The following is a 9,473-nucleotide window of genomic DNA, read 5'->3' as shown; positions in this document are numbered from 1 at the left end:
CAATTTAATATATAAAGTAAATATAAATAGCCTAAAATAAGTGGTCCAAACAATGCAATAGAAGATTTTTTTTTTTACAAAACATATTATGTTACATACGTGGAGCAGATAATCTGTGGCAATGGTTTGGTGAAGTAGGTTGTAGGCTATTTACGTGCTTCTGACCTACTTATATTGCATACCCATTTGTTGGTCTGAGTTATTTCATTACAAAAATATTACCTCCTTCTCTAAAAAAAACTTTCATTTAAGTAATACAACGAACCTGAATACTGCATACGAACCTAGCTAAAAGAAGTACTCCCTCCGTGCCAAAAAAAAAAAAGACAAACCCTGGTTTCCGTGTCCAACGTTTGACCGTCCGTCTTATTTGAAAAAATTATGAAAAAAAATTAAAAAGATAAGTCACGCATAAAGTATTAATCATGTTTTATCATCTAACAACAATAGTAATTATAAAAAAAATCATATAAGATGGACAGTCAAATGTTGGCACGAGAACCCACGGTTTGTCTTTTTCTGGACGGAGGGAGTAGATGATAAAATAGCCATTGTTGGGCTAACAGCAACACATTTGTATGTACATAGTACGTTTGTGCTATGCAGCCACAGAGAATATGTTGGATGGCAGGTTGACAGTCAATGTCTCTAATACTGTTTGCAACAAAGCCCAACAGAGCACTGACTTTTCCTCACAAACAAACATGATAATGTATGAAACTGAACATACACATATTGCAACTACTTAATTATCTATTTATGTGCCTGCACATATATAGCAATACAACATGTTGCTATACATAGCCTGGTCTTTTCCAAAATCCAGGGATGTACTTTGGGCAAAAACAAAAGGCCTAAAAAAAGCTTTTTTTTAAGATGGGACTAAAACTTTAAGTCGCCCCTATCACATCGGATGTTTGGACACTAATTATAAATATTAAACGTAAACTATTAATAAAACCCATTTATAATCTTGGACTAATTCGCGAGACGAATCTATTGAGTCTAATTAATCCATAATTAGCCTATGCGATGCTATAGTAAACATTCTCTAATTATCTTAAAAAATTTGTCTCGCAAATTAGCTTTCATTTATGTAATTAGTTTTATAAGTAATATATTTTAATACTCTAAATTATTAGTGTCTAAATATAGAGACTAAAGTTAAGTCCCTGATACAAACACCACTAGATAGCTAGGGTGTGTTCACGTTCTCGATTCCCTTCTTTCATGCTCTACCTTACCTACATCAGTTTCATGCTACACCAACCAGCGTTGTAAATTCATGAATAGTCAAGCAATCGATCGCCTGTTTCCATGTGCGAACAGGGCGTCACATGGACTCGTGTGCCCCACGGCGGTCAACAGCGCCAGCGGCACAGTCTAGTCCGGACGACTAATGGCGTTTGATCAACTAATTATTTTTTAATATAGATGACATTCGGTATTGAAATTTGATCGAAATTTATTTTTAATTCTATCATTTCATGTACAGCCGATTGAATAAGTTGTGGATAAAAATGTCATATATATTTCTTTAATGATTTAAAGCCTAATGCTGAGAAATAAACTGCAATGGATGAAAACCCTAAAATCAGCTGTAAAGTTAAGTTTTAAATTTTAGCAAAGGCTTATATGACGAATAATGTAAACAACTGTTTTTTTAGTGTGAACAATCCTTGGTGGCAGTAGCTTATTATTTTAAGTTCTCGTGCTAAATAAGGATATCAAAATAAGTAAGAAAAATATTTTATACGTACAGACTATCTCTGAGAGCGTGATCCAATTGGGACTATAAAAAAATACAGACAAAAGGGCAACATTGCAGGATAGAGACATGACTGATATATATGAATTTATATGACTCAATCTGCTGGTTTGTATTTTCCTGGAATACATTACTATACACACATGCGTGCCTTGAACTGTTGAACATATAATTCCTCCAAGTTGCAAAGGAACAGAACATTCATGTCATCCTGCAAGTGTGAGCGTGGTCCAAACTAATAAATTTATTCCCCTTCCTGTCAAATGGGTCTCACTGGATTTTCAGTTAGATTTTGTTCAACCACCCATCACACCAAACTTTGATTTCGAATCCGATCCAATCCTCTCTTTCCCCCTTTTTATGCCTTTTTTTTAACTGATGGTGCCTTTTCTATTCTCTTTTCATCTCTGATGGAAGTGACGAAGTAGTAGTACTATGTATAAGTAGAAAATGTTGTAGGTTGGGGGGTCCCACTAACAGGCTGATGAAAAGAAGAACATCACCAACCAAATAGCAGGAGGTGAGGGTGACAGTATAATAATCTCTCTAGCAGCAGCTATTGATAAGCAAAAAATATGGAGACAATGGGGCCTAGTAATAGTGCATACTGCACAGTAAGGCTTTACTTCTTTTGAATGGAGGAATTTCCCTTTGAACCGTTCATTTCAATCACAGGATTGAGAAAAAAAGAAATTGAAAACAATGATTTTAGTAGGAATGCAAGTCACAAAACACACATGAATGATTATTTGAATAGACCATAAAAAACGTAGAGATCGAATAAGAGAAATAGGCTTTAAGGAAATTTCTAAGAGGTTAGAGCTTTAACTAACTTTCCTCCAAAATCTATTTGCATCAAGTCAATCCCTAAGAATTTCACAGAAGTTGAGAAGCTCCAATCATTTATTTCAAAGGACTAAGGATTTGAATGCTAATAAATTCCTCCATAATTCCCTTGTTTCATGGGAATTTTGGGAATCTTATGAAGAAAAAACTCCTATGTGGTGATTTGAATGAAAGAAATAGCTATCCAAAAATCCAATGAAATTCATCTGGATTGACTCAAAACATAGGAAATTGGAGGAATTCTAACATGAGCTTCAACCTCTTTAAAAGAAACCGTTTATGTTTGTCTCTCTCTTATCCAATTCCTACGTTTTTCCTACACTACATCCAAACGGTCATTCATGCAGTTTTCCTATAATTTTTCAGTCCATAGGATATATTTCAGATGTTAGGGCACTTCAATCATGCTTTTTTTTTTCTGTTCCTGCGTTTCAAAGGAGCCCGATAATGGAGCTGAAATGTCGGAGAATTGAATGAGATTTCCCACTAAAATTCAATAAACCTCTTGTGTTTTGAAGGAGCCCTTAACTATGACTATGAAAGCTTACTCTCTGAAGTAGGGGCTATTCGGTAGTGCTTGCTGCACTGAGCTACACCAGGAGAGCAAAGTTTAACTATCCTGGTGTCAAATGAAGTAAAAGTGACCCCTAACTGTTCTGATGTCAAACGTAGTATAAAAGTGTATCATATCCGGATTCCACAGTCTCACAAAAGCGGTTATCTCGTTGGGCTGAGAACTACACTCTAATCGATCAATCACGGATAGCCTAGTTTGCTTTCAGGCAGCTGGCCTGGCCCATTGCTAAATATGGGCTAACTGTAGGGTAAAATAGAAATAAGTCCACTATATATCCCCAATCTTTTTGTCAACATTAAATGAAATTCATGTCCTTCACACCGAGACCACCTGAATTTCTTTGGTCATTTGGTCAAGCCCTAAGGTTGAAGTGGCATGCGAAATCACTGGAACAGAAGGATAGGCCCTGGACGATGGCGACTTTCAGGCCTGGGAATGATGTGGAGACCATATTTCGCTCGGCGGCTGTTAACAGTGAAATTTGGTAAGCTCGGAGTAGTCATCGGCTTAGAGTCAGCATCGGCTTCGAAGTCCTGAGATTAGCCGATGAGAGTTGTCAAGTCGTCAGTTGTCGGATTCTTGCTATATTCGGTTAAGGAAATTGATCTACTAAAGGAAGCTTATCCAAAAGAGACCGAGTTCAAAGAGAATGTGGCGTGGCAAGTTATCTATTAATTAGGAATAGTTTGTTAGTTTCCTTTTATCTTTAGGAAAGTGTGTTTAGTATCCTATAAGGACTTTATCTTTTCCTTTTATCTTTAGGAAAGTTTCTTTCTTGTCCGACAAGGAATTGTATCAACCCGTGGGTATAAATATATACACCTGGGGTCTATGTAATCTATCTTCACGATCAATACAATTCGGCGCATCGCCACCTTTTACCTTTTCTACTTTATTTTATCGTCCGGCGGGACTTGACACTTGACGCGGGGCTGCATCGGTGTTCGATCTCTGGCTAAAGGGTAAGTCCAATGTTCCGCCGGCCCGGGCAATTGTATCGTTTACGTCGGCGTCGTTCAAGGCTGCATCAGTACATTCGACCTCTTGGATTGCTCTGGTTTGGATGATATATTTGCTACCTATTTATCATGTCTCTGTTAATCTAGTCTTAGCATATCAATTTAGCTCTATCGGCTGTCTCTCGCTTTAGGGTTTCTGCCGGTATCGGCTAAATCGCCTTGCTAGATTAGATTAGCCTAGGCATCTACCACCCTGAAAATTTAACAAGATGCTGTTTCCGGACGAGCTACAGGACGGATTTTGACAGTGCATTCATGCTAATTTGTTGGTTGATTTGGAAGGATCGTAATGCAAGAATTTTTCAACATGTGCCCAAGACACCGGAATAACTTGCGGAGGATATTGAAGAGGAAATTGCTGTCTGGAGGGTGGCTGTTTCGCGAGTAATCGCCATGACTGTCTGCGGGGTTTAGCCCTACTTTCTTTTCTCGTTCTTGGTTGGCTGGGGTCTTTCCCTGGCAACCACGGTATTGTAAGTCGTTGTAACATTTTACTGTATTTTCCCCCCAAATCTTAATGAAATTGGTCGGCTAACTTTTGGCCGACCCGTTAAAACATTAAATGAAATCCATAAACTTAAAGTTCATCTATTTTCACTATATGTCCTCTCAATGCAAACTTAGACAACTATATCAGTTTAAACTCGATCCAAAGCATAGTAAAGTGAGAGAGTAGCACTATTTCGTTCCTGTTCACATCCATATCTTTCATGAAGTAACTTATATATATGTTGAACTCCGTTAATTAAAAATTAAAGGAGTATATAAACCGGTTCCGTAAATATCTTAAGGCGAGATATACAGATGCCAAATAGGTGTACAGTACTCGAAATTACAAAGATTATACCAGTATAATTAATCGTTGGGATTAAGAGCATGAACGACCCAGTTACGAGGGGTGCACGGAGTACGTGTGTTGCTTGCGCGCGTGTGGATCGACGAGATTCTTTTGCAAAAATTACCTAATTAATTAATCGGCGTGCTCTCTGGCGTCGTCGATATTGTTTATTGTTTGGCTAGAGTTCGCCGGCGGCGGCGGCGGCGAGGTCCTCACAACCTGGGGAAGGGGCGGGCGAGGCGGTCGGCGTCGGTGTAGATGTGGGCGCGGGTGATGTCGGCGAGCGAGGTGCATCCGCTGAGCGCCATGGTGAGCTCGAACTCCTCCCGCATCATCCGCAGCACGTTCCTCACCCCGGCCTCCCCCTCCGCCGCCAGCGCGAACACCACCGGCCTCCCGATCTGCAAACGCAATTCAATCCATCAAGACGACGACGACGACGATGACATGTATCACGCCATAGATCATCGGCTATCGATCGAAGGACTTACGAAGACGCCGGCGGCGCCGAGGGCGAGCGCCTTGAAGACGTCGGTGCCGCGGCGGACGCCGCCGTCGAGGTACACCGGGATGCGCCCCGCCGCCGCCGTGACCACCTCCTCCAGGGCGCTGATGGTCGCCGGGACGTAGTCCAGCTGCCGCGCGCCGTGGTTCGACACGATGATCCCCGCCGCGCCGGAGTGCACGGCCAGCCTCGCTGCGCACGCGCGCATAAACGCATCAGTTTCCTTTGTGATTTTGTGGATTTCAAATCAGTCAAATCAGAAGAAATGCAAGAAACAGGAAGCTATCCTACCATCCTCCGCGGTGATGACGCCCTTGACGAGGATCGGCAGCGACGTGATGCTCTGCAGCCACTTCACATCCTGCATCATCATCAACAACACACACCGTCAGAATTTCTCCCGATCTTAGCATCAAGAACAGTAATTTCGATAAGTTAATTTGCTGGTAAGTTTGTTGTAGCATCGATGAGCATTGATCATTACCTTCCAGCTGAGCGTGCGATCGATCTGCCCGGCGACGTAGGAGGCCAGCCCGGAATCGTTGCTCTGCAAATGCCAACGAAATGGTTCAAATTGCTGCATAGAACAGACCATTTTTTCTTCAGAGAAAATAACTGTTTTTTTTTTTGGCTGAATTAACCGACCTTGTCCATCTCTGCGAGGTCCAGGCCTTCGAAATTCTTCAGTGTCAAGTATGGTGGCAGAACGAACCTGCAACAACGCAGCCATTGATCACATCACTTAACATTTACGACAACTCGCTGAAATTCATTTCTAGATCGTGCCAAATTCAGGTGGCTAGTTAAGAACTCACCTGTTCTTGATGTCAGCTTCCCTGCGTCCCAGTCGCGGAGTGTCCACGGTCAGTGCGATCGCCTTGAACCCAGCTCTCTCGGCTCTTCTGACAAGCTGCTCAACCACATTCCTGTCCTTGTACACCTGTAGATGTATGCAAGATCATACAAGAAAATGAGATACGAAAATAAAATGTAGCCAAAGTATGCTACATGAGCAGAGTGATATGATATGGTTTACGTATAGCTGGAAGAAACGGATTCCTGGTCCAGTTGAGGCGACCTCCTCAACACTTGAAGTAGCCCAAGATGACAGTGTCTGAAACATGAAGGCGATACCAAATTAACATTGGCGTTCATGCAAGTTTGAATTTCTGTTTTGGTTTGGTTTCGTTATGCATCCAAGGAAATGTTGTTTGCTATTGAACATGACAACATGTAGATAGCATACCATTATAGTTCCTGCTGCTGAAGCTGCCCTGGCTGTTGCATACTCTCCTGAATACATATGGTATTTTAGTTAGCCCAATTCTATGCAAAGATCAATGTAGATCATGTGCTTGCTTGTTACATGCTAACAACTTCAGTTTATTTTCAGTTTTTGTAGTAGTAATATGCTTTTTTTTAAAACAATATAATATGCTAATGTTGATGGATGAAATTACTTTTGGTTTTGAGTTTGGGCTAAATGTAAGGCTGTACAACAATTAAGCAACATAATTGAAATGGCATATGTACCGTCAGGGTGAGCCATCTTCTGCATGGCACTGGGAGCAATCATTATGGGCATTGATATCTTGAACCCAAGAACAGTTGCGGACATGTCGATCTTTGAGACATCGATCAGGATGCGGGGACGAAACCTAGCCAGAAAAGGTTACAGTCAGATTGTGGGCTGAAAAATTAACAAATGTTCAACCTAAGGAATGTGATTGAAAAATTTAAGTCATTTGCTAAAGCTTTCGTAGGAGAAAGTGATAACGTTAGATGTTGTATGATAGATATTCTGGGTCTGGGAATAAGATTATGATTAGCTGAGAGTTTCACTGATTGGCAATTTTACTGAACTAATGAAATGCCCTTAACTCTATTTTGAAAAGAATACGATGTGCTCATGCTAAACTAGTCTACCTAGTAAAAAGACCGAGTGGTCAGGATTGGACAACTAGTAATGTTTTGTCGATCCATCCTACTTAACTATGAGCTATCAGATTGAACTTGTACATGGTAGACTCATAGGGAGGCATTTACACAGATGAAATATTTTGATGCACAATATGGCATAGGGAGGAGTAGTGGTGCAATTAATTTGTAACATGTCAAGCAATCAAGTAATTAAGAATTATGGCTTACAAGATCCTGGAGAATGCCTCCCTGTTCTCCTTGAGAGTCCACTCATCCTCAGCTCCAGAGGCGTAGTAGTCGTAGATCATCTTCGGAAGCTTCTGCTTCGCGATGGCCTGGTACTCCATGACATTGGTGATCTCCCCCATTTTCTCCTGCCTTGTGAACCCTGCACCGCTCTACACCCAAAGAACAGCACTGTCAAAAGAATTGAGCTATAGCTTTCCTCCTACTAAAATAACAATCATCTACATGCATGATGATAACTTATTCTTTTTTTTTTCTGATAGAACACATGCAACTATGCAAGTCTGCTAAAAGTTCATAGCAACAAGGTAAACAAAAAAAAAAAGACTTTCCATCATCAGAGAAACCAAGGGACTCCTTTCTCTTGGAGTGCATGCAGATACCCATTTTTTTTGTTTCTGCAGAAAATATGTGGTATTCTTTTAACAGAAATGATAAACAAAAAAAGAAATCTTCATCATCTGTACCAACGATCAAACGACGTTGGAACTGAACAAATATAAAAAAACCTCTCATCACTCATACAAACAAGAGAACTAAAAAATCAATCAGAAACAAAGATGACAACATGCAATAGATCCTAATAATTTGGTCATTTTGAAACTATGCGTGCAACAAATTCTTGGCCACGCCAGAAGAACTATTACGACTGAAGAAATCACGAAAGAAAAGATGACTCAAATCAAACCGATAGAAAAGCAAATTCTGTACACTGATATGCATGTAGCTTATCTTACCTTGAGAGACACTGGGAGGAAGGAGCAAGAACAGGAGGAGGGAGTGGTCAGTGGTGTTGGTGCAGGTAATATAGGTGAGGGAGAGAGATCTTTGAGTTTCTGCACATGAAGACAAAGATAGGGGGGGAGACGTGGAGATTTGTTAGGGGAGAAGCGAGAGAAAGGGAAGGGAGGAGGTTATGGATGAGCTTTTGGAGGTTGAGATGAAGGATGGCTCCTCCTACACTACTTCCTCATCCACTTGACATCACCACTCCCCTCCTCCTGCCATCCAACATTTCTTTCTCCTTTTCTTTATTTAATTTTCAGGAGATGAACACACAAAGAAGTCATTTTTTTTCTCCAGCTGAATTGGAGTGGATTATCTCCTTCCCTAGTCAGGGAAGAAAAATGTATATATAAATTGTTCTCCCCTTGTTTAGCAGGATAGGGGTGAGTAGAAGCCAGAAGAGAACAGTAGGCCAGCAGGGGGGTTTCTGTTATTAGGTGGGGATAAGATGGCAATTTTGGTAATTTTGTTGGCATAGCATAGGCTGTACTGCAGATATGATGACTTTTAAAGACCAGACAGATCATCGTCCAACAGAGATGGGGATTCAGACAGTTATACAAGATTATCATAACAAGACCATGCCATATATAAATCGACACGGCAAAAATACACAAGAGCTCTGAGATATTTAGGCTTTGCAACCATTTTCAAAGGGCAAACACAACGCAAAAGAAATGCACCTGGGACGAACCACGCTCAATAAGGAGAGACAGGTAAATCTGATAGATGAAGTCACCGGAAAATGTGTTTATTCAGTAAGGTTTTGACCAAGCCTCCCAACTTTAGCTCACTTCATACCAGGCACCACACAGGCTTTACAATTGCCAAGAGTACCTTCTACAAGAACTGAAACAATTGCAAGGGGGTGCATGCAGCGAACTCTTGATCGGTTCGCCTGTTGCAAAACAATTAGTTAACCCAACTTGGTACCACCATTGCAAAGCCCGTGTTAGAACTTTCAGTTA

At 40.8% G+C, this 9,473-nt stretch overlaps 1 protein-coding gene across 1 annotated transcript; it reads right to left on the bottom strand.

Annotated features, from left to right (window-relative positions):
* Positions 1–4,891: 4,891 nt before the first annotated feature.
* LOC4334349 (peroxisomal (S)-2-hydroxy-acid oxidase GLO1-like) lies at positions 4,892–8,547 on the bottom strand. Its single transcript, NM_001402281.1, has 11 exons — positions 8,457–8,547; positions 7,702–7,871; positions 7,087–7,211; positions 6,800–6,846; positions 6,590–6,667; positions 6,369–6,493; positions 6,199–6,265; positions 6,038–6,100; positions 5,845–5,914; positions 5,540–5,745; positions 4,892–5,449 (listed from the first exon to the last, which is right to left on the bottom strand). Exons 2-11 carry the CDS (start codon positions 7,839–7,841, stop codon positions 5,261–5,263), a joined length of 1,110 nt encoding a protein of 369 aa, NP_001389210.1. The 5' UTR covers positions 7,842–7,871; positions 8,457–8,547; the 3' UTR covers positions 4,892–5,260.
* Between the last annotated feature and the right edge of the window lie 926 nt (positions 8,548–9,473).

Source organism: Oryza sativa, chromosome 3 (genome assembly GCF_034140825.1).
Source record: "Oryza sativa Japonica Group chromosome 3, ASM3414082v1".
Taxonomy (NCBI): Eukaryota; Viridiplantae; Streptophyta; class Magnoliopsida; order Poales; family Poaceae; genus Oryza; species Oryza sativa.
This window is presented reverse-complemented; position numbering and strand designations above follow the sequence as displayed.

Bases quoted from the DNA above. Each gene is read 5' to 3' on its own strand.
- LOC4334349 (NM_001402281.1), bottom strand. From the start codon at position 7,841: ATGGGGGAGATCACCAATGTCATGGAGTACCAGGCCATCGCGAAGCAG. The intron at 6,847-7,086 runs GTACATATGCCA...ATATGTATTCAG, and splicing joins GAAGATGGCTCACCCTGACG to GAGAGTATGCAACAGCCAGG. The intron at 6,668-6,799 runs GTATGCTATCTA...TTCATGTTTCAG, and splicing joins CAGCAGCAGGAACTATAATG to ACACTGTCATCTTGGGCTAC.